Raw genomic sequence first — 23,518 nt, forward strand, 5'->3', positions numbered from 1 at the left:
CAGCTTGACGTTGTTTCGGTGACGACAGAAGTGAAGGGCTTGCGGTTGCGCCAGGCTCAACTGGCTTTGTGTATTGAGGGTGACGTCAAACTGATTGAACAGCAATAACATTGTACATAAGTGGTCAGGTCGACGCTTCTCAAGCACAATTTCATTCCATATCAGAAAACTTGAACCGCTTCCAATCAGAGTCTACACCCTAAACCAAATCCAACAGTCAACCAAAAACTATTCATCATGTCTGACCCATCCGGCGAGTTCAAGGACAGCTCTATCACTGGCACTGAGCGAGCCAACCAGCCAGACACTGCCCAGAACGACTACGTTTCTAGAACTGGTCAGAGTGAGATCAAAGTTCAGAGCGACGAGGCTGCCGTCGAAGCTGGCGGTTACGAGGATCCTGCCAAGGCAGACAGCGACAAGCAACTCCAGGCTGATGAGAAGGATGCTATCGACCAGTCGAACATCATCAACGAGCGAACACGAGGTGCTGCTAAGAACTATCAGGAGCCAGGTGACACTGTAAGTTGACCATCTGTCTACTACATGGATGGTACTAACATACAACAGGAGGGTCTTGGTGCCGCAGCCGATGGTAGTGATGGCCGATCGCGAGTCGCAGGAGGTCCAGCCTAATTGACGATTTGTACAAAATGAGGCAACAAGTCATCGAGTTGTGAGAACCTTTGGATAAGATGAGATATGATATGGTCTAGGAAGGACTACAACCAGCGCGAGCCCAGCGGCTCATGTAACACCAAGCCATGAATATGAACGATTTCAACCACGCTTTGTCATCCGTTTCCTCGTTGCTGCTTCGCAGTTGATTACATTCACGTTGTAATGCTCCGTCTCTATCCTCTACATCTATCCCTATCGTAGAATAAGTCCTAGCTTGGAACGTTTTATCCCCGAGAGTGAAGGAATTATCATGCCAAACTAACTTTGTTGAGGAAGCAGTCGTTCTTCCTATCCACGATAACATGCCCATCAGTAACAAGCCAAAGTCTTGTCTGCGCTTCTGGCACTTCTGGAGAAAGAGATTCAATACGGTAAGCCCGCAATGCCACGAACGCAAACCATCGGGAGAAACCGCCGGCTGAACACCGGACCATGGCACTCACTTTGAAAGCCGAGGCCCAAACGGCTGCGACTTTCAAGACACTATAGCTCAGCTCAAAATAATATCGACAAATCAACCGTCCTTTCTTGCCTCAAAGCAATCGACCTCAACCATCGTATCCTTGAACCAACACAACACACAACCACAACCATGGCCCCCTCCGACCGCGCCGCCCAAATCTCCTCCCACCTCAACTTCCCCACCGGCATGCTCGCCGGCCAAACAGCAATAATCACCGGCTCAGGCCAAGGAATCGGCGCCGAAGCAGCCCGCCTCTTCGCCAAAGAAGGCGCCAAAGTAATCGTCTGCGACGTCGACTCCAAGAAAAGTGAAGCCGTCGCAGAGTCAATCAACAAGGAACACGGGGAGAAGCGGGCGATCAGCGTGCCGGGTGATGTCAGCGACGAGAAGTACTTCCCTGTACTCGTGAAGAAGGCGGCTGAGTTTGGAGGTGGGAAAATCCATATTATTGTGAATAATGCGGGTTATACGTGGGATGGGGTTATACATAAGATGAGTGACAAGCAGTGGTATGTACTAGTTTGCTCGGAGGGAATGTGCTTGAGACTAACGGTGAAACAGGGACACGATACTCGACGTCCATGGCAAGGCACCATTCCGACTCATCCGAGAAGCAGCACCATACTTCCGCGTCAAGGACGGAGAGCCAAGATGCATCGTCAACATTGCTTCGACATCTGGCACGCACGGTAACGCCGGACAAGCCAACTACAGTCTCGCCAAGGCCGGTGTCGTCGGTCTCTCGAAGACAGTCGCGAAAGAATGGGGTCCTCAATTCGGCGTTCGAGCTAATACCATTGCGTTCGGACACATTGCGACTCGACTAACGGCTGCGAAGGAGGAAGGTGCCTTCATCGTTACGCCCAATGGTGATCGTGTGGCTCTTGGTATTCCAGGGAAGCAACTTGATGAGCGAAAGGGCGCTGATCCAAAGGCTGCCTTTAAGGATATTCCGTTGGGCAGACCTGGTACTGCGACGGAGGCTGCGAGCGCGATATTGGCTGTTGTGAGCCCGCTGTTCTCGTACGTGAATGGACAGACGATAGAGGTGACTGGTGGAAGGAACATGTAGATGAGGTTAGGGAAAATGCACGCGATTCGCCTTCTTTGGAGATTGCAATATTGCTTTTTGCGACGGCGATCAAGTGATGCCCATTCAAAGTGATGCCCAAGTATTCTGGGAATGAGCTACTAGGTAAGGTAGTAGTCGTGCAGTAGGCCCTCATGATGTTGATTTCAACTCTGCCACGTCTTGTAGTATTGATGATGCTCGAACTGGGAGGCCTGTTGACCGTCCATCTAAGCTCTCAGCGCCAGCCTTTCTGGGTTTCGAGATAGTAGTGTTGCATTCGTTGTGCAGCCTCTCCTACTTCTGCAGATATGGATATCTCATCTCTCCTGTAGCACCCTTGGATTCCACATGGCTCCAAATCGGTCTTGACAGCATACGCATGTTAGCATACAGATCATCTATTACGGATGTCAGTAAATGTTGGCGGGACGTGCTAAGCGGTGAGGGACAGGACGTCAGCTTAGTCGCGATGAGTACAGTCTCGCACGGGATGGATATGAGTCAAAGCAATCAGATTGACGCCGCCAAAATGTGCATATATGTCCTCCTCTTCCTGGTTCTGAGAGGTGCCCCTGCGTGCTTTGATTGGCATGCGTGCTTCTATAGGCTCAAAAAATCATTCAATCCATCAGATCATGTTTGTGTCCTCTCATGCGCCGCTCCTCTACTCCATTCGCCATTATGCTTAGAGGGCACCGAAATCAGATATGCTTTGGTCGAAAAGTGGCCTGCTTGAATTGCTTTTGTTCATGCTGAGGCTTGGTACTTGCGTCGTTCGTTCTAGGGGAAAGCAGAGTTGAGGAATCAGAGTTGTGGTTATGCTTTGCTTTTGGTCGAGACAGGTTTGTCGGATACTTAGTGGTCGGTAGTCGGAGACTGAGATTAGATATGGTATTTCGTGAGGTGGGAGGTTCATAGATTTCGTAGTCCGTCATGATCTCGATAGACCAGTGTATGGAGGTATCTGGGGCGGGTCACTGCCGTTTACATGATGCGGCATTTCGACTTCTTCTTCGTCGCGGTCGGCCTTGGGTTAAGTACTGCTCTGTTCGAATTGTGTCAGTCCCTATTTATTCCTGTTGTTCCCCGATTCTCGCTCACCTTATTGCTTCATCAAACACGCTCTTCAAGTTCCGCTGTGTCAGTGCTGAGCACTCCAGGTACTTCACAGCCTTGATCTCTTTTGCTACTGCCAGAGCCTGTTCGTATGATACAGGCTCCATCTTTTTCGATCTCAGAGCCTCGGCAGTCCCTCGGTCCTCTCGCAGGTCGAGCTTCGTTCCAACGAGGATGATGGGGACACCAGGCGCATGATGTTCGATCTCGGGATACCACTGACCGATGTGTTAGCTTCTTCGAAGGTTTCCGTTCTATGAAGTTCACCAACCTTTGCTCTAACATTGTCGAACGATGGCGGGCTGACGATACTGAAGCATATCAAGAAAACATCCGTCTGCGGGTAGCTTAGTGGTCTTAGCCTGTCGTAGTCTTCTTGTCCTGCAGTATCCCATAAGCCCAGTGATATGGGCTTACCATCCACCATGACTGATGCACTGTAGTTATCGAAGACTGTAGGTATGTATTCGCCAGGAAAGGCATTTGTTGTATAGCTGATAAGCAGGCATGTTTTCCCGACTGCACCATCACCCGTCACCACGCACTTGAGAGACTGTGTAGCCATGTTGGACTGTTGTGGATTGATCAGTCGTCAATCAAGAGTGAACGGTCGTATGGCGCAAGCAAATAGTCCTCCCGGCACGTGAAAGCGAGCCGATCTAGATTGTCCAGAAAGTATATCGCGCGAATCCGCGCTCGTAGGTTTAGACGCGTGCTACGTCCTTTACCTCACAACTTTGCAGCAGCCGGTGGTACAAGAAGCACGGCTCGGATGCACGTTGGTTGCCGCGAAGCGCGCTGAACGGAATGGAGGTGGCAGGTTGCTGATGGCTTTGTCGCTTGCTGCAAGAGAAGAAATGCGGACTCAGATGACGATACGATGATTATATCAATGCTGGGACAAAGCGGTATCAGGTGGCAATTGAATACAGGAGGTCACCCCCTTGAAGCATGTAGAGTAACTTATCGTGTTGCAAATGCGAATTTGAGATAGACCAATGAAGCACTCAAACATGCTTCGGTTATGCTTTTGGCTGCCAATTGGTTGAGGAGCAGAAAGTCACGCCGATCCAATTCGGCGGGACTGAAGCACGTGATGTGGTAACGAATTTAGCTTTGGAGCAGGCGCGTACGAGCAGTGATCTGGGCGCTCTGCCAGCAAAGGCTGGTAAGATGCAAAGTCACGTACAACAGAAGAGTTTTGTTGATCTGGTCCGCACCTGGTAGCGTTTTCGATGAAGCATGAGCCGTTAACCTGTAGCAAAGTTTGAAAGATACCGTGCTGCACGCTTGAAGGCTATGGAATGGTAGAACATGATTGTTAAGCTCGTAAGGGCAATATGCTAGGTGGGCAGGAAGGTCTCATCAAAGCTTGCAACCGGCAAATCCCAGCATCCAAGAGTTTGCGATGAACATTTGCAAGAATCAAGAGTGTCGCTCGTAGGTGGGCTGTTGGGGGCGTTGACGAAACGCTCCTCCGGGAGATAGCACCTAGTGCTCAATCAGACCCCTTCATCTTTGCAATTGCCTCTTCACAATCTGCAATCTCACCAGCAATATCTGGCGGTAGAGCTCCTCCGGTATACACTGATGAGTCTTTCTTCTCATTGATAGAAGCCACAGCTCGATCCTCACTATCCTCACGCTCAGCCTCAGCCACCCTCTTGACGCTGTCCCTGGATTTACTTCGGGAGGTACGATCTCGTCCTCGTCGTTCCGAGGAGTCATATTTGTCTTCTTCCCGCTTCCTTGTCCAACTGAGACCTCTCAATCTACAGCTTGTACGCGTGGGATTGTTCCGCTGAAGCTCATTCCAGGACCTCATACCTTCACGCTCATTCAAGCTCCATGGCAGACCTGGTAGGACACCTTGCATGTAAAGACGCTCGTTCAAGAACTGTTGGCGAGCCATTCTTTCGGAGAAGAAATCATCAGCTTGGAGCAGGATATCTTTGTCTACTTTGCGTTCGTAGCGGATATGAGCATTGTAGAAAACATCGCTGGATCCACGAGCGTAAGCACGCTTCGTTGCCTCTGTTGGGAATATGGTAGCGTTTGGCTCCTGTTGCTGCTGCATCATCTGAAGCGAATGTAGATCCGAGTCGGCGGAGCTGTAACTGCTGACTGAGCTGGCTCGTGTTGCGTTGTTGCTTTGAGACTGGTCGTGCTTTTGTTCAGTAAGGTCTGCGTCTGCTTTCTCAGGCGAGTTGTTGGGTGTGTCCGCGAAGCTAAATTCTGGTTGCCAAGTTGCAAACACGATGTAGTCGGTATCTAGATGTGCACCGGCAATGTTTTGATCTTGCTTGCCGACCTGGAACCGTTCGGCGGCCTGCTCGCCATATAGCTCAGGCTGTGGCAACTCGTCGTTGTGCTGCCCATGGTCTGGCTCACTACTGTCCTCGATATTGCAGAGACGGGTGACAGTCGGTCCATTGTTATTATCCGTGGGCTTCTGCTCATGACTCAAGAGAGGAGGGCAATCCGGAGCGCAAGCTCCCTGCTCATCGGTGTCATCGCGAAAGACGCTGTCCCCAGCAGGCTGTACGTATGGAGAATTGGGCGGCACTGCGAGCGATACACTTTCGTTTCTATTCCTTGGAGACTTTCCGTGGAGCGGCAGACCGCAGGAGCAGGATGGCGCTGCCTCGAATGTGCTCAGCAGTGCAAGTTGACGTGGTAACTGTTCGCAGACCAAGCTGTGAGATATCGGATCGTAAGCAATTTCGCTCTTCGAGGCTGCAGGTAGCTCTACAGGTACGTTGTTAACCACAATAGGAGGATAGTTCGTGGCACCTGTACAGGAGGCCCCACCCTGGAGGAGTGAACGTTGAGTCGTCCTATTTGTGTCTGCCGTGGCGTCTTCCAGTTCTTGCAAGTCGCTCTCGATGGCCTCCAGATATTCTTTGATCTTTTGCACCCTCGCACGCTGGACAGCATACTTCAGTCGAAGCAGCCGCTGCTCGCGCGTCTCGATTGTTGTATTGAGTCCCTGCATATCAATTATCGGAGATTGTGCTTGATGGGAAGGGTATGCTAGCCGGAGGACTTGCCTGTCTGCAGACGAGATTTTGTAGCCGATCGTACGTAGTGTGAGACGTCGCAAAGGATATCACTTACCACCCCAGCCTTTGTTCAAGGACGATCAGCAGCCACCGGCGAGGTTCAGAACAGGCAATATTTCGTGAGGTTTGCAGCAATCGCTCATTGTGTGGTAACACATTCGACTTGCGTCGCTCTATGTAAAATATTCTTCTGTACATCACCTCATGAAATCGTCAAAGCACACTTCCCTTGAAGAAGCAGCATCACCTCAAGCCACCGTGACTCCTGAAATAGTCGTATGAGCCAGGATCGTCACCCGGTGTGTGCGGTGTTGCGCCAGGCGTTCTCCATCGATCCATAGTCATGAATTGGCCGTTTGGCGTATGGAGATCTGGCCCGACATCTGTGAGCAGGTTCGCCCGGTCATCGTTTGGATCCGTATAAGGTCCATGCGTTGGGTACATGGAGATATCACCGTCATCGTTGCTTTCAATTTGTGCTAGTGAGCTATACCGCGAGTGCTGTGATCTCAAAGCTGGATGGCTCGACTTGGTTCCTACCTCTTTACGATATATAGGTGCTGGTGAAGCAGATCTGGAGCCATATGGTGAAGCAGATTTGAGATCAGTGTATGGCGAAGGTGCTCTGGATGCGCCGAATGATGCTGGCGTGCCGGGACGAGAAGTGATCATGTCATATCGGCTGAGTCTATCGCCACCAACATTTCCAAAATCTGATCTGTTCTTGTAGAAAGCGTAATCGAGTTGACCTTCGGGGACAGCTTCAAATGCCTGATGCTGTGGCGGATCACCTGCTTGCTTGAGCGGCTGCATAGGAATGTCTGAGAATGCTGGCGGACCCGAGTCTATCTCAGAGCCGAGTCGACCAGCGTAGATCTGCTGTACGGCATGCCTCGCCTTAGCAGCCACCATAGGCGTCATGAGTTTCTTGTCAAGAACTGGATGCATGAATCGTGCAGCTGCACGGTTGACTGACTTCGAGCTTGGCCCTAGCTCGGAGCTGTCGTCGGCCAATTTGGCGTTGCGCTGGTAGTAATCCATGTCTGGGTCAAACGTCTTCATGCAGTACCACTTAAAACCCACTAGAACGACAAGCAGTGGGAGCAACGCAAATACCATGCCCCAGCTACCACGTGCCTTCACCACTATACCAATGATGACGTCTGCTACAATGCAGGAGAAGATCACGCGGTTGATCAGAGTCCTCCACATCTGTCCTCCTGATTCTGTTTTTGTCACAAAGACATACATCAGCAGATACTTCTTCAAGACCGAGTCCATAACGAAGTAGATGGCTGTGCAAACAAGGATGATTGGTTGGAGTGTCGCAAAGCACAGACTGACAGCTGTATAGAATAGGAAGTAGTTGTAGTAGCTGGCGTACTGAAATTGCGTAGGTGCAGTCCACTCAATGTATTGGCGTGGTGTAGGTGCTAAAAATGTTTTGGCGAACCACTGGTAAAACAACGTCCACAACTGAGCGAGATCGATCGCGGCACCAAGATTCCTCTGCAAGATCCAATTGACCCAAAAGGTCGATACTGATTGACAAAGCGATGTAGCCACAGTCACAAAGAAGTCGCCCTTCTGAAGAGCTTGCCAAACACCCTCTGAATTACTGTCGTTGATGACGGTTGTGACGAACTGCCAGATAGCGGAAAAGAGGGAGAAAATCAAGAGATTGTTCAGGAGGAAGAAGTTGAAGAGGTTTCTGAGCACATGTCTTTCTCTCGCTGTTTTTGTCACATCTCCAGCACGAACCTGTAATCTTCGAAAGATAATTGGCAGCAGTAAGTAAACAGTTGATGTGATGGCAGGCGCTGCAATGCCTTGAACGATTGACCAGAATGCTCGATTTTCGTTGAGCTGTCGTTCAAAGGATGGCCAGAGTGATCCCAGGTTTGATAGATTCGACAAGAACACAGCCAAGCAGGCGTTTATGGGAGTCCAGAAAATGGTCAATACCGTAACCCAAACCGCATTCATGAAGGCCTTGTTTCTCAGGGTGGACCTGCTCAACGGCATGTTTTGCCAGATTATATCGTTTGGCCTAGGTGCAATGCGTATCTTGGTTCCTTGAGGGCTCTTCTTTCGCGCAGCGTACGCCACAGTATGTGCTTGAGCCACGTGGTCCCAGGATGCGAAACCAAAAGGCATGATATCTTGCCCATTCACCTGGCTTCGCATTCCATTGATGTTCTGTTCAAGGATCTCGATCTGCTTTCGATAGTAGTCCACAGCATCCACCTTTCCTCCCGTCGTGGGGCCCTTGTACGTCTTCGGCGGTTTCATCATTGGTCGTTGGGCGGGCAGGCGGTCCGGGTTCTTCAAGTACTTCGCGAGTATGGACTCAAGCTTTCTTACGGTCTCCTCGTGCTTTTCAACCAACTCCGGAATGTCCTTGACGTTTCTGATCGCGATTGGGATAGGAAGAGCTCCCGTAGGATTGACCTCTTCAGTGATTCTCAGAATGCCCTCCTCGTTTCGTAGATTGCTAGGGATATGCCGAAGTAGCACGCTCCTAGCAGAAAGACTACCTTGATACTCTGAGCTGCTGAAGTATTTCCTGCGCAATGCCTGGACTTTGCGATAGTTGTGCCAGATGAAGTAGATCACCACCAGATCGATGGCATATGCCACAACCACCTGTGCCCATAGTCCCTGGCCGAAGGTGTACAAAGGGGTCATCACCGCGAATACAGCCGATTTATCCTGGGGCCGAATCGATGACACACCAGTGGTGACGTTCACCGGTATCATGATTCCCACTCCTATCACGGCAAGCACAACGAATATATTGCGCAGCATGCGTGTAAACCGCAGAAACAAGGCGGCATCGAGCCCAAGCTTTTCCACGATCAACTCTTCCCTCGCTGACCATACTGGCTTTACCCAGCCAAATAAACCTCTTCCAATAGGAGGCAGAGCGTGCGCCGAATCGGCATATTTCATGCGTGGCGCATACACGAGACTATGGCGTGGTCTCAGTAAGGAGAAGAGGAGGGCAAGCGCAGCTGAGACGCCGAGTGACAGAGCGAGAGATGCCCAAAAAGCATTGATTTGGATCTGAACTTTCGTCAGCAGGAAAATTTCATCGGTTGCGACTTCTGGTGACCAACTTGACTTTGAAACGGGTTGGCGAAGAGTCGGAGCAGTTGGTCGCCCGCCTCTGGCGAATCTTGCCGCGAAAGAATAGTATTTGCCATGTTGTACACGCGATATAGATCAATATATACCTCCCCTCAAGTCTACGAGCTCATGCTAACTTCGATGAACTGCTAGACAGCCCAAGAACAACGGTCGATGTCAAGGAACCGAGAAGTCCTAGATGCGTTGAAATCGCTGAACAAAGAACGGGTTGGAATGAGTGTAAGAAGCGCTAGCAAAGTTGTACGTGTGAAAGACCTGTCTAATATAAATGAAATAACAACGACATCAAGAACGAGAATTCGACAACGAGGTCACACGAACAGGAAGTGTTGACATGTCTGATACTGATTTTGCCGTTGCATATTTGGTGGCAGCAACGTCACTCAGCATTCGCAAGCACTCGGCTAGCTTTTGGTGGAGCTATTTATGCTGGGATGCGCCAGATCTGGGCACGAGGTAGGCCTCTTTAGGGCTGGTCTGATCCTTCAGCTCTAGCATGATTGGACAGGTTCTTGACACAATGGCGCTCTGCCGAGCGGCGAAATAACCTTCTTCCAGACCCTTCCCGAAAACCTACCGCTTTGCATTTCTCCCAACACGCCTGCAGCACCACATTCCTTTACCCCATGCTATGGGTGTGAGGATGCAGCCATCCTCACCATACTTTTCCCGCAGAAACCCGCGCCTGCGAGGTGCAGCAGAAGTATCCCCCGAACGCTGGCCGTTCCATCGATTTGCAGTCGAAGTTCGAGACTTGAAACTGCCCAGGTGTCTGATCTCTGCGCCCCCATGCACCACGTGCCAACCTCAACAGCCCTGATTACTAAGATTCGTCGCAGACCATGGTCTTGTGAGTAGTCGTGGATGACAACTGGTTCTGCTTAGACAGTTTATGCTACTCTGACGGTACAAAGACCTGACGTTGTTATGGCATGCGCGCAGATCGTGCATAAAGGGGTTCATGGCTCTCCATATAGAGGTACATGCTCTATGCTGGGTATGCATCTGGAGATCTAAGGCGTTTCCTACATGTTCAAAGTGCTGGTTGTCCTGCAGCTTTCAGGCCTCTGATTCCGGTTTCAAGATTCTACGTCGTCTAACGTTATCAATAACACCAACGTGCATGATAGACGACTAGCATCAGGACAAGTGTGACCAAGTCAGAACTCAGTTGTTTGATCAGGTATTGAGTATGAGGCTCTTAGTACTGTTGGAAGTGTATAGCCCAGGTCTGCCCCGTCCCCTGAAGCGTCGTTTTCTTTGGGCATTGTATACGAAACGTGGAATTACCGTCTGATTGAGGAAGAAGCCCATTACTATCAGTCCATTATGCAACCCAAGGCGCCAGCCTACTATGTCGAGACCGCGAGCCTCCAAGTATCGGGGGGTTAAAGCCTGGGTGAAATTGAGGTCAAATAAGCATGGCAAACCTAGCAAACATAATGTGGACGCCTTATTCTAGGCTCCGCTGGCTCCAACTGCGTCCGCATCTGAAGGCGGAGATTCTGAAGCTTCTTGCACGAAGGTCGGTAAACTGTTTGCAACGGCAATCAGCGACGGTCCGTATCTCCAACCCTTTGTACAAGCAGCCACGGCTGCTATGGGTTGATGGCACCCTCAACATCTCACCTTCTATTCCATGCCTGACAAGAATCTTACGGTCGTGGGCTATGCAGCAGGCGCATCCTTAGCCGCTATCACGCTCTTTTATGTCTTCGGACCAACCTTTTTCATCGATGGCGACGAAAGCTCCGGTGGGTTCTTTGATGGCAAGAAACGAACAATCACCGGCTTGTCGAACCCCGCAAATGACTGCTTCATCAACTCTGTGCTCCAGGCGTTGGCAGGGCTGGGAGATCTTAGACTCTACCTGATCAAAGAGATACATCGAAGAGAGCTAGATGGCGCCGAGATCTTCGAAAGTCTGCCGCTGGTTCTTAGAAAAGGCGACAGACCGGCACGCATTCAGGACCTTCAGAGAGGACTGGTGACTAGGGCTTTGAAGGACATGCTTGATGCTCTAAATGAAAGACCGATCTATAAGAAGACAATCACTGCTAAACCACTGATAGAGTCATTAGAAAGAGCATATGCAACAAGGATCAGCAGGAACCAGCAAGATGCGCAAGAGTTTTTACAAATCGTACTGGAAAGGTTAGACGATGAGTACAAAGCAGGAGAAAAGGCCAGGAGTCGGATGGCGGAGGTTGCAGAAGAAGGATCGAAGAACGATGACGAGAACACCTCTTTGCGACACGAAAGTTCGTCGGACGCCATTGTGGCTAATGGGGAGGGGTTCCCCTTCGAAGGCCAGCTGGAATCACAAATCCAGTGCATGTATTGTGGGTTCAAGACGAAGCCTAGCATATCGACCTTTGTTTCACTTACGTTAAATGTGCCACAAGGCAATTCAACTACGTTGGATCGCTGTTTCGATATCTTGCTCAAGACAGAAGAGATTGAGGATTACCGGTGTGATAGGTGCAGACTCAAGCATGCGCTCGAGTGGAAGCAGTCAAGGTTAGCTAAAGCGAATAATGAAGAGCAACAAAAGAAAATACAACAAGATATTACGAAGCTCGAGCGCGCCATCAAAGACGATCCGGAGGTTGTACCAGAAGGTGTGGAATTGCCCGAAGCTTCTCAAGCGCCGAAGAGAAACATCAAGAAGTACATGCGCATTACGAGGTTCCCGAAGATCATCGCGATTCATCTTTCGCGTTCTGTCTACGATGCACGATCCTATTCGACGAAGAACATGGCTAAGGTCAACTACACAGAAAGGCTTCGCCTTGGTGGAATCTTAAACGAGCATTGGTATCGACTTCTCGGCGTAGTCTGTCACAAAGGAAATCACAACAGTGGTCACTACGAATCGTTTCGAAGGAACCACATGTATCCTCCTTTCTCAACGCCTGATGCCTGGGGAGCTTATGCTGCCAATAGCAAAGCCAACAGCATTGCGCCATCGCCAACAGTTGGCGCCAGGTCATCCGACGACTCGCCTACAACAAGCGAATCTACACCTTCAGAGTCATCTACGGCCCTTAGCAACGCTATGAGCAGACAAAACACAGCTACCACATCCAAGGAGGACGGCTCGACCCCATTAGAGAAAACAAACACCTCACGGTCCTTCAAGAGAACAATCACACAGGGTTCGCGCCCCCAAATACAGAGTCATGCCTCTTCCACAAAGCCCCGAAAACGTAAGAAGCAGGATCGCTGGTGGCGAATATCCGATGACAAGATCAAGGAAGCTAAAACGTCAGACGTTCTTGGGATGCAGAGGGAGGTATATCTGCTGTTTTATGAGCTTGAGAGGTCTGAAGCAATTGCCGACGACTGAAACGCACTACGGTAGGATGTCATTGAGAATCCTTCTTTACAGGCGTCCTCAACGTTGTCATATTATGGAAGATTAAGACGCCAGTGTCTAACTGCATCTGACTATCACCAGACATATCTAGTATCGTACATATTCAATCAGTTGCCCATACCTACAACTACGTATCTGACATTTATGACAGACGCAAAGGTACACCTCCGACCTTGTGGCATTTGCACTGTGCTTCCGCCAGTCATACCAGTTGCTCCATGGCCCCCAACTCTTGTTTGCGATCCCTCTCTCAAGTCGCGACTGGTAGGCCATCTCGGCATTCTTTGTCCGAGATCTGGTATCCCCAGCACGTGCTCCGCAGCAAGTGTGATGCCTCATTTCTAGCGAATTCGACTATGTAGCCACGGCGGAATTGTCAGGGGCACCGTGATTGGCTATGAGGTTCCTTGAGCGATCAGCTCCCACGGAAAGTGCTTCTTATACACGAAATAGTATCGGAAAGTCTGACCGGAAACATCCCTCCTTGGAGCACGAACCATCTGAGAAGTCTGTTTGGCCAAGACAAACATGGAAGCCACGAGTGCTTTACAAAATCTTTTCCACCTCCGCAAGACGCCGAAAGCCCTCTTGAATGAGAGTGTTTCATGGTAAGGAGGAGCGTCTGACGAAAACCGCACGGGCAAGTGCCATGCGGGGTCACTTATGATATAGAAAGGCCCCACATTTGCATCAGTGCTCTGTTGACACCTGCATCCTGTTGTGCTGAAGTTGAGCTGCAGAATTCTCTTTTCACGTCTTCGTTGTTGAACATAACCTACAGATTTGACCTACTTCGAAACTTCCATCGCTAAAGATCAAGAACTCTGACTTCAATATGGGTGGTGCACAAGACGTCCTCAAGCGCAAGGCTGGTGTCATCGTCGGCGACGATGTGTAAGTGTTGACATTCTCCTTTTAGAAGTAGCAGAACTGACAAGATGAAGCTTGAACCTGTTCAACTACGCTCAGCAGAATAACTTCGCTATTCCAGCCATCAATGTCACCTCTTCCTCGACAGTAGTCGCAGCTCTTGAAGCTGCCCGAGACAAGAAGGCCCCCATCATCTTGCAGGCTTCGCAAGGTGGTGCTGCTTACTTCGCTGGAAAGGTACGAACCTTGTGACTAGACAACAGGAGTGTATCTGACAAAAGGACAGGGTGTTGGCAACAAGAATCAAGAGGCCTCCATTGCTGGCGCCGTTGCCGCAGCCCACTACATTCGATCCATTGCTCCATCCTACGGCATCCCAGTCGTCCTACACACCGACCACTGCGCGAAGAAGCTCCTGCCATGGCTCGACGGCATGATGGATGCAGATGAGGCCTACTTCAAGGAACACAATGAGCCACTTTTCTCTTCTCACATGATCGATCTGTCAGAAGAGGAGGTTGACTGGAACATCGATACCACTGCCAAGTACCTCAAGCGGGCCGCACCCATGAAGCAGTGGCTGGAGATGGTAAGTCGGGTGTGTGCTGTGATACGAAAACTGGCTGACTGTACGACAGGAGATCGGTATCACTGGTGGTGAGGAGGATGGTGTCAACAACGAAGACGTTGACAACAACTCCCTGTACACTCAACCCGAAGACATCCACCGAATCTACACTACCCTGAAGAAGATTTCTCCATACTTCTCTATTGCTGCTGGCTTCGGCAATGTTCACGGTGTCTACAAGCCCGGCAACGTCAAGCTCCACCCCGAACTTCTCGAGAAGCACCAGAAGTACGTCAAGGATCAAGAGAAATTGAACGAGGAGAAGCCAGTTTTCCTCGTCTTCCACGGCGGCTCTGGCAGCTCCAAAAAAGAGTACCTTGATGCCATCAGCTACGGTGTTGTCAAAGTTAATCTAGATACCGACTTGCAGTACGCCTATTTGACTGGTATCCGAGACTACATCCAGAACAAGCATGACTACCTTCAGAAGCCCGTCGGCAACCCAGAAGGTGAGGACAAGCCAAACAAGAAGTACTTCGATCCGCGAGTCTGGGTCAGGGAGGGTGAAAAGACCATGAGCGCTCGTGTCGCTGAGGGCCTTGACGACTTCAATGCTTCTAACCAATTGTAAATTGCTCTTCGCCTAATTGAGCTTGCGGCTTTGGTTTCTACAGAATGAGCAGCTTCTATGCGTATGCACATAGCTTGGAATATGACTTTATCCGATTGAACAGAAATTCACACTTATATTTTCGGTTACTCATGTTAGGGTTGTTTTCACTTGTGCCTGTGGCCGCTGCTTTGCTCCCATCTGCCTGAGTTGAGTTGACGGCTTCCTTCTTTGGGCATTTCTTTGCGCCCGAGGTCTGTCAGTACTAAGTGCTTCATGGGCATATTTTGCTGCGCCTGCCGATGACGATGGTGGGCTGTTTAGAAGATGACGTTGAATGTGGGGAACTTTGCTTTGTCCGATCAGAATCTGGCAGGTGCTGAGACCGTTGCCCTCTGGATGGGAACTGCTGCAAGTGATTCATATGATCACCATCATATATCCAGTTGTGCCCTCCCGCTTGGACTTATCACGTCTTACTCCGATCATCCAGTACAGTGACATTTCTTGTTTGGCCAAGCTCATCTTGCCTTGAGCCGAACTCGCAGAAACCAGGCAGCGTTTGCGCCATAGCACATCAACAAATACTCATTACACCTTCGCCATATCCTCCTGCTTTGTCATTCCTTCATCGTAATCCCCACTCGTTCCACTCGAAGCCACATACCTACATTTCCGCGATATCCATCCAGACAAGAGTTCTTGCTTATTCAGTCCCGCTCACCAAGCCGTCTATCTCCCACGATGCCAGGAGAAGTAGAAGGTGGTGCAGTACCTGCATCCAGCCGTGGCTCGTGGACATCCTTCCTCAAGGTATGGCGTCCTCTTCCAACCCCGGCAAGGTGAGGGCCATGCGCTCATTCGTACAGTCTATTGCATCCTTCAATGGCGACCTAGCCTCCCTAACCGCTCCGGCCTTTATCCTTTCCTCTCAGTCCCTCGTCGAGTTCTCCGCGTACTGGGCCGAAAACCAAGAACTATTCATCGCGCCTACTCGGGAGCCCGATCCAGCTAAGCGAGCTTTACTCGTTCTGCGATGGCTCATGAACACACTACATCAACAATATTGCTCAAGATCAGAAAAGTTCGGAAACGAGAAGAAACCACTTAATCCATTCCTCGGCGAGCTCTATCTCGGCCACTGGGAAGAGGGTGACCTAGGTCGGACAGAGCTTGTCTCTGAACAAGTGTCCCACCACCCACCAGTCACAGCATATTGCATCACAAACGAGAAGAACAGAATACAACTGCAAGGATACAACGGCCAGAAAGCGAGTTTTAGTAGAACCATACACATCAAGCAGGTTGGCCACTCTCTACTCACTCTGTACCCACCAGGTAGCAATGAGCCAGAAACATACTTGATTACTCTGCCCGCGCTACATGTCGAAAACCTCATCTATGGCGCCCCATTTATCGAATTGGGCAAGTACACACACCTGACTTCCAGCTCAGGATACACTGCCAAGATCGACTACGCAGGCAAAGGCTGGGTCAGCGGAAAGAAGAACAGCTTCACAGCCGCACTGTGGAAAGAAGGCGAAGGTTCAGAGAAGAAGCCCCTCTACAGCATCGATGGACAGTGGAGCGAAACATTCACCATCAAGGAGGGCGACGGTGGCAAAAAGTCCAAGGAGTTGGAGTCGGTAAGTGCGAAGAAGACGAAACTGAGCAAACTCGTCACTGCACCTCTCGAGCAACAAGATCCCATGGAGTCAAGGCGTGCCTGGGCCAACGTAGCGAAGAGCATCGAGAAGGGCGATATGGACGCTACTAGCAATTACAAATCTCGGATTGAGAATGCACAAAGAGCGCTACGAAAGAAAGAACAGGAAGAGAATCGGACCTGGCAGCGGGTGTTCTTTTCTCAGCCAGATGATGAGAGTGGTAGCGTGAGAAGTGCAGAACCAAGAGAAAAACAGTTCAGTCAGCTTGCCAAGAATCTGACTTCTGGTCAGTCGTTTTCGAGTCAGTGGGAAGGTGTAGGCCCGGAAAAGACCAATGGCATCTGGAGGTACGACGAAGCGAAGGGAAAGAAGGCGCAGAGGCCATTCCACAACGATGCGTATGAAGCCCTAGGCGAGGCAGGGTCGAGTCTACCGGGTAGCGAAGCTGCTAGCCGGGTCACAACGCAACAGAGTCAGCAGCCTATGGCGCAGGGACAGGCCGGGGCAGGAGGACAGTAGTACTCGAAGGTTCTGTGTGAGAAGTCGAGAAGGAAGCATAAGGAGAGCAAGAAGAGGAACATTGACTCAGCGGAGTTGATAAGGAGTGCGACTTTTGTAGCACGGGAAAGGATTAAAGATGCGGCTGAGAAGAAGAGGGAGGAGAGAGTTGCCAGGGGAAGGTAGAAGCGGCGGAGCCTGGTTGGGAAAGCCCTTTGATGATGGTATGATTGCATGATTGTATACCAGGCAACAGACGAGGCCTGAATTCAGGATTCAGGATGAATGGCATTGCTGCGCTTTTGTATTCTAGACAAACAGTTTCGTATTTCTATCATTCATCCGTTGGACACCTACATTTTTTGTGCTGATCAAGCCTTCAAGTCAGTGGGAGTATATCATTCTTATCCCCGGCCTATATGTCGCGGACTCTATGACTTGTAGGACAAACTTCATCGGTGGTTCACCGTCAGATGAATATCTGATAGGTCACCTAATATCACAATTAACCATCGATTAAAAGCTGTCACTCATAATTCAGACCACTCCGACAGCATTGCTTTAGTTACGATAATATGCTCGCAAAATTACTATACTTGAGCCTAACCCTCGTAACCATAATTCTTAGTTTCTCATGCCCGCTTCCGCCTGCGCTCCCTAGGGCCTCGCTACCAGTCCATAAGTAGACACATACCGGAAAATTAAGATGAGCGCCCGCGCGGTGGAAGTCGCTGCTTAAAGCGCTCACGACGATTTCCCATCACGTGACAGACAACGTCTCTTTCAGCCATTGACCAAGATCATCACCATCTATGCTTCCCACCGCCCACGGCCATGCTGATTGATCATACATGCCCAGATCCCTCGCATACCTTTCCGCGCAACCACCCAGCAAGTTGCCGCCAACAATCGCGATGCCAAGAACGGCTGCGATCCCGGGCATGAAGTAGCCAAGAATAATCAGGAACAGTGCCAGGAATAGGATACCAGGGACTGAGATGCTGGAGGCGCTAGTGTCGTCGAAAAGGGGGCGACCGTTCAGGACACGTCTGTATTCGTCCCAGAGTTCGATTTTTAGGTTGTCGTTGCGTGCGTCCTCGCGGATGGTTTCGCGTGTGATGCGTGGCAGTGCTGGGGTGCGAGGGCCAGGAATTTGTATCGATCGTTGTGAGCTGGTAGATGCTTGAGGATTGGCGGTGTTGTTGAGGGTCGATGGGGATGAGTGCTGAGCAGCTTGGGTCTTTATAGCGCTGGTCGAGGGGTTTGTCTTGATAGTTGTGATGGTGATGATTGGAACCCATGCCAGTTAGGGTGGCTTTCCTCTTGGTCTTATACATAAGGTGCCATCTTATTGCCGAAACCATGTCTGACACAGTCACGACTGGAAGCATGACCCGAGCACCATGTGTTACATCTCATTGCAGTGCATTAGACAATCTGTGGTCTCGCGACGGAGTTGCTCACAAGCAGAATGCCAACTTCTAGCTTCTCTTGTGTATAGTCTTACCTCCAAGACATTCAGGCATCTATCAACAATCCTAGCCGTATTGTGTGCTGTGGCTGATATGCCCAAACTTTCAGCCAGGAGCAAAATTGAATGAAACCTCGAGTTGTTCTGCAGTTTCCTTGGTCTCTCGCGGAGGGAGATAATCTGGATAGTGATCGATAGCAAAGTCGAGGAGAAACGAAGCTTCTAGGTGATGTCCCTGGTCAAGAGCGACCTTGGACGCATCCAGAACTGCTGTCATAATCGTCTTGCGCGAAGTGGCCGATGCCCTCGCCTGACGGTCTATGAGTGACGAGGCAAATCGCTGCTGATTCGCAAGACCGTGGTACAGCAGCCTGGCGGTGGGCTGCGCAGGATCATAGATGGCGCAAAGCTGGTCGGAAAACTCGGGTCCGATATGGCGGGATTTCTGAGTCCAAGGCAGCAGGAATCGACGCACTTCGGTGAACAGCTTCGCAGGGATGCCGTGTTGGTGACGATAGTAGATGATGGCCGATGCCAAAGACTTCGAAATCAAAGGCACGAAAGTCGCTTGTGGGTTTTGGGTACGACCAGAATCAATTTGGTACTGACAGGCTCGTACAAACTGCTGAGCAGCGTCTTGCAGGTCTCCGCGTCCGATAGCTAGGCTCATAATAGCCGCCACCAGGCGGTTCTCAACGACAAGCCACGATCGATCAGTTAGATCTGCGTCAATCATGTCCCTCTCGTATACCATCCTCAGCCATTTCCATAGGACTGCTTCGTTCTTCTCGCGGCGAAGCATTTGGATCGCGGCCGGAAAAGCTGTGGTGAGAAAGAATTGTTCACGGGCGACGTGATCTGTAGTATGCAACCAGCTGTTCACTCTGTCGCCGAGCAGAGCACTGCTTTCAACGTCGGCCTTTTTTCTTGCTTCAGTATAGGATTGCATTAGCAATTGCAACGATGTCATGCTCAGCTTTGAGTCGGTAAACATCCTTTCAAACCTCGCAACGGCATCTTTGCCAGCCGTGGAGGGATCTACGGCGGTCGATATAACGGGATGCGACAGGACAGAGGCGAAGTAGTTGGTTGTGGCGTGTGATGATACGCTCTCGCGAGTTATAGGAACATAGTGCTTGTCGTGAGCGTCGGATTTGGTGTGGAAGGGATCCGGGTGCTTTTCGTCCAGTTGTTTCTGGAAAGAGCCTTGTAGCACATTCAACAGCCGTTGTCCCTCTGGGGCGGTGGGTGGACTCGGTGGATGGAGGCTGGCCAGCAGCTGTTGCATGCGGCCCCTCAGGGTAGTCGTTAACTTCATCGTCGTGAATTTAGGGGAGCCTTCATAGCGAGGCAAGTCGCCATGTCACCAGTATCGGCAGTGCTAGGGTGGAAGGGCATGCGGTTGGCGGTGGCAGAGGTAAGCTCTGGACGAGCAGATGATGTAGTGGTGCGGTGATGTGGGCGGCAAGCGGCGCTTGTGAGGTGGACTCGAATAGGCGATGAAACAGCCTTGGCTTGGCGGAGTAGCACCTGCAGCGCGCTGCCCTTGGACCTTTCAAGTTACGTGTATGAGACTCTGGTGTCCTTCCAACTGTCAGTAAACACACCTTTCGCCGATCTTGTTCAACCCCCATGAGTCGCTCCTGCCTGCATTCGACACCTTGATTATCCAGCTTCCTGCCCAAGGCCTCTTCTGCGGCCAGGGTCGTATTTACCTGCTCAATTGAACTCCACAAAATACCTTTGGACAGGATAGGCTACTACATCCTGTCTCCCTACATACCGATTCTTCCCACACAACACACACCACAACAATGTCAGAAGTACAATCTAGAGGCTCCTCGGCCAGGGGGCGAGGTGGCTTTCGCGGCGGTAGAGGAGGCTATCGAGGCGCTCGAGGTGGAAAGTCTCACTCCGCAAGGCCCGAAGAACAAGAAAACATCCCCCCTCTAGAAGAGCAGGGTGAAGTGGGAGAACTGAAAGCAAAATATGCAGACAAGCTGCCCTTGTTGAGAGAAATCTGCGTAGGATGGGGCGATGATGATCTGGTCATGGCTATTGACGACTCGAATGGTGACGAAATGCTTGCTATGGAAAGAATCACATCAGGTTTGCTTGCTACCCAACCTGGCAAACAATTCACAAGCTAACATATGTATAGGCGCCATCTCAAAGTGGGAGTCAGCAGAGAAGAAGCAACCGAAAACAAAAGAAACATCCTCTATTGGCGATTCCAGCACTCGAGGTCGAGGTCGAGGAGGTCTAGAGAGCCGTGGAAGAGGCAGAGGTGCTGAGCGCGGTGCTCGTGGTGGTCGCGGCGCCCGTGCAGTCTCGCAAGCGAACGGTACTAAGCATACCGACAAACCTGCGAAGCCTGTCGACGATGGCTGGGGAGCACCTGCTGCGACGACCAATGGCGACGCTGCTGCTATCGATGAATGGGCAAACGAGCCAGGCAAAGACAAACTTGATTCTCTCGCAACCAATAACCCCCAGCCTGCCGCAGCTTCGGCTCCTTCAGCACCTTCAGCACCTGCCGCTAGCAAGTCTGGTGGTTGGGCTTCTCTTTTCGCCAAACCAAACGCTCCTCCAGCTCCCAAAGCCGAGCCAGCCCCTGCTCCTGCACCAGCCGTTGAAGAGCCAGCTGCTCCCGAAGTGCCGCCTGCGCAGCCTCAGGATACTGCTCCGGCAGCTGCGATCGAAACACCTACCGAAGAATCCCTCCCTCCACCCCCAATCGAGGCCATCCAAGTCGACGATGGTCCAACTGAACTTCCCTCCGCACCTCACTCCGATGTTGCTCCTTCCGACATGACTCCCGGCGCAGATGAGTTGACGAAAGAGAACGTAAACAGACTACCCGATGCTTCCCACCCGCTGGCCTCGATGACCGTCGCAAGCACAACGGCGAGCACAGCAGACCCAGTGAACCCAGCTTTGCCACAGGAGAAAGCTATTCGTCCCGGCATGTCTGGCCACGCTACAAGTGCTTTGAGAGCCACTACAGGAGCTGGTCGGTCTGCAAGCTATTCGCGAAAGGTTATGGATCAGCAAGAAGCAGTTGTCATGCCCGGCAATCATGCAGTCGATAGAGCCGCTGTACAGTTTGGCAAGATGGGTCTAGACGCTGACGATGCTGACGCCGACGAGGATCGTGAAGAGCCCGAAACCCGAACACAACTGCCAGACGACTCTCCCGCGGCTCCTAGAGCTTCACTCCCACCCGCGCCAATGCAATCCGAACCTCAAGCTCCTGCCCAGCCAGCTGCTGTCGAACCGCCCACCGAGCCACAAGCTCAACGTCCTCCTTCTGGTCTACCATCTGCTCCTCAAGCACTGCTCGAACCCTCCCCACCTCAACCCAACGCATATCCGGATCAGTATAGATATGGCCACGGTCAGAAACCGTACGATCCTTTCAGCCAACAGCCACAACACCCGCAGGCCCCGAGCGAGCCTTTCTCGAACCAATTGCCGGGACAGTCGCAGGGCCTTCCGAGCACAAGCCAACAAGACGCTTACCAGCAGTACTACGGTCGTGAATATGCCTCGTATTACGGATATGGCCAAGGTCAAGGTCATGATCAGCAACGCAGCGGTAGCGCATTTGGCACTTCGGCCCCAGAAACTCAGGCGCAGTATGCAGCTGCCGGTCCTCGTGGCTATGGTTCCCAAGATCTCGCTAGTGGTAACAACACCCCAAATCCACATGCTGCAAGCCATCAGAACCAGCCGTCAGCCCACATGCAACAAGGTCCAAATGCCCATGCTGGCTATCCTTACGGACAATACGGTGGGAGCTACGGTGCTGGTTATCCTCAATATGGTTCATACGGTTCAATGGGACATGGCAGTCATGGCGGCCGATATGGGACTAACAGACCTGCATTCGACGATGTAAGACGGCAGCAGCAAGAAGAGTATTACGGAAATCAGTATGGATACGGTCAAAATCAAGGTTACAGCGCCAGCTACGGCAAATCGAGCATGTACGGTGGACCTCAACAGCAGCAATACTCTCACGATTACTCTTCTTCACCTTCCGGAAACGCCGCCTTTGCTGGCCGTGATGGATATGGACGAACCGGATCCACTCAACCGAACGATGCACACCAGTCACACTCTGGTTCGAACGCCTATGGCGCCAGCATGCAAGACCCGTTCGCTCGTACTGCTTCTGGATTTGGTCAGTCTCAACACACGGCAGAGGATCCTGCTAAGCCGACCGGACCCAGCCCCAACATGCAGAGTGGCCGACCTGGCTCTGCTGCCCAAGGTATGGGTGGACAACAACAGAGCAGCTTGCCACACCCACAAAACAATCAACAGGCGTTTGCTGGTTACCCTCAATACAGCGGATTTGGAAACCAAAACACTCAGCACTCTGGATACGGCGGATATGGTAGTAACAATGCATTTGCTGGATATGGCGCAGCTTACGGTGGACGCGGCTGGGCAGGTCAATATGGCAGTGGTCAGCACTAGAAAGGTCGACGCAGTGCCCGGACCGAGCTGTAAACAGTTCTTCTGTTCTGTTAACACGGCTAGGCGTGATGACTAGCTCAACAATGGTCTAGGAGGAGGATCAAAAATTGTTTCAATATTTTGGGCAGTGTGATGACGATAGCCGCTCTGCTTCGGTCGTACTTGATATCGACTCGGATATGTAATTGTACAATCAATGACTCGGAATTGAAATGATGGAATCAGGGATCATCGGCTGATGAGCATAAGCCAAAATTTTAGTCTAGACTAGGTTCTTGATCAAATCAAGATACCTCATCATCAACATCAGTTGACAGCTTGATTCTAACAAGAATGAAAAGAGTGCTCAACCAGATATCTGCGACTTCCCATTCGTACAAGACGTCTTGACGCGAATCGGCCTTCGTGAAAGCCTGAGGCACCGAC

General features: G+C 51.1%; 11 protein-coding genes across 11 annotated transcripts; 6 read left to right on the forward strand and 5 right to left on the reverse strand.

Moving 5' to 3' along the window:
• Positions 1–237: 237 nt before the first annotated feature.
• On the forward strand, positions 238–636 carry PMZ80_010800 (uncharacterized protein; the record flags this gene model as incomplete). The annotated part of the gene is made up of 2 exons (XM_064879188.1): positions 238–522; positions 571–636. The coding sequence occupies 2 exons, from the start codon at positions 238–240 to the stop codon at positions 634–636; spliced, it is 351 nt and encodes a 116-aa protein (XP_064724952.1).
• Positions 637–1,273: 637 nt separating this feature from the next.
• PMZ80_010801 (uncharacterized protein) lies at positions 1,274–2,216 on the forward strand (the record flags this gene model as incomplete). Its single annotated transcript, XM_064879189.1, has 2 exons — positions 1,274–1,653; positions 1,706–2,216. 2 exons carry the CDS (start codon positions 1,274–1,276, stop codon positions 2,214–2,216), a joined length of 891 nt encoding a protein of 296 aa, XP_064724953.1.
• A 984-nt stretch (positions 2,217–3,200) lies between these two features.
• RAC1 (Rho GTPase protein rac1) lies at positions 3,201–3,897 on the reverse strand (the record flags this gene model as incomplete). The annotated part of the gene is made up of 3 exons (XM_064879190.1): positions 3,201–3,261; positions 3,318–3,550; positions 3,604–3,897. 3 exons carry the CDS (start codon positions 3,895–3,897, stop codon positions 3,201–3,203), a joined length of 588 nt encoding a protein of 195 aa, XP_064724954.1.
• A 933-nt stretch (positions 3,898–4,830) lies between these two features.
• On the reverse strand, positions 4,831–6,327 carry PMZ80_010803 (uncharacterized protein; the record flags this gene model as incomplete). The annotated part of the gene is made up of 1 exon (XM_064879191.1): positions 4,831–6,327. One exon carries the CDS (start codon positions 6,325–6,327, stop codon positions 4,831–4,833), a length of 1,497 nt encoding a protein of 498 aa, XP_064724955.1.
• A 310-nt stretch (positions 6,328–6,637) lies between these two features.
• Positions 6,638–9,600, reverse strand: PMZ80_010804 (uncharacterized protein; the record flags this gene model as incomplete). The annotated part of the gene is made up of 2 exons (XM_064879192.1): positions 6,638–9,460; positions 9,514–9,600. The coding sequence occupies 2 exons, from the start codon at positions 9,598–9,600 to the stop codon at positions 6,638–6,640; spliced, it is 2,910 nt and encodes a 969-aa protein (XP_064724956.1).
• Positions 9,601–11,183: 1,583 nt separating this feature from the next.
• On the forward strand, positions 11,184–12,893 carry PMZ80_010805 (uncharacterized protein; the record flags this gene model as incomplete). The annotated part of the gene is made up of 1 exon (XM_064879193.1): positions 11,184–12,893. The coding sequence occupies one exon, from the start codon at positions 11,184–11,186 to the stop codon at positions 12,891–12,893; it is 1,710 nt and encodes a 569-aa protein (XP_064724957.1).
• Positions 12,894–13,758: 865 nt separating this feature from the next.
• Positions 13,759–14,992, forward strand: FBA1 (Fructose-bisphosphate aldolase 1; the record flags this gene model as incomplete). Its single annotated transcript, XM_064879194.1, has 4 exons — positions 13,759–13,817; positions 13,868–14,030; positions 14,080–14,382; positions 14,432–14,992. The coding sequence occupies 4 exons, from the start codon at positions 13,759–13,761 to the stop codon at positions 14,990–14,992; spliced, it is 1,086 nt and encodes a 361-aa protein (XP_064724958.1).
• Positions 14,993–15,715: 723 nt separating this feature from the next.
• On the forward strand, positions 15,716–17,157 carry kes1_2 (Oxysterol-binding protein 4; the record flags this gene model as incomplete). The annotated part of the gene is made up of 2 exons (XM_064879195.1): positions 15,716–15,784; positions 15,841–17,157. The coding sequence occupies 2 exons, from the start codon at positions 15,716–15,718 to the stop codon at positions 17,155–17,157; spliced, it is 1,386 nt and encodes a 461-aa protein (XP_064724959.1).
• Positions 17,158–17,896: 739 nt separating this feature from the next.
• On the reverse strand, positions 17,897–18,500 carry PMZ80_010808 (uncharacterized protein; the record flags this gene model as incomplete). Its single annotated transcript, XM_064879196.1, has 2 exons — positions 17,897–18,369; positions 18,434–18,500. The coding sequence occupies 2 exons, from the start codon at positions 18,498–18,500 to the stop codon at positions 17,897–17,899; spliced, it is 540 nt and encodes a 179-aa protein (XP_064724960.1).
• Positions 18,501–18,713: 213 nt separating this feature from the next.
• Positions 18,714–19,925, reverse strand: PMZ80_010809 (uncharacterized protein; the record flags this gene model as incomplete). The annotated part of the gene is made up of 1 exon (XM_064879197.1): positions 18,714–19,925. The coding sequence occupies one exon, from the start codon at positions 19,923–19,925 to the stop codon at positions 18,714–18,716; it is 1,212 nt and encodes a 403-aa protein (XP_064724961.1).
• A 496-nt stretch (positions 19,926–20,421) lies between these two features.
• DEF1 (RNAPII degradation factor) lies at positions 20,422–23,092 on the forward strand (the record flags this gene model as incomplete). The annotated part of the gene is made up of 2 exons (XM_064879198.1): positions 20,422–20,716; positions 20,769–23,092. The coding sequence occupies 2 exons, from the start codon at positions 20,422–20,424 to the stop codon at positions 23,090–23,092; spliced, it is 2,619 nt and encodes an 872-aa protein (XP_064724962.1).
• Positions 23,093–23,518: the final 426 nt, after the last annotated feature.

The sequence above is a fragment of the Knufia obscura genome, assembly GCF_036327395.1.
Source record: "Knufia obscura strain CCFEE 5817 isolate CBS 148926 chromosome Unknown scaffold_21, whole genome shotgun sequence".
In the NCBI taxonomy this organism is placed as follows: Eukaryota; Fungi; Ascomycota; class Eurotiomycetes; order Chaetothyriales; family Trichomeriaceae; genus Knufia; species Knufia obscura.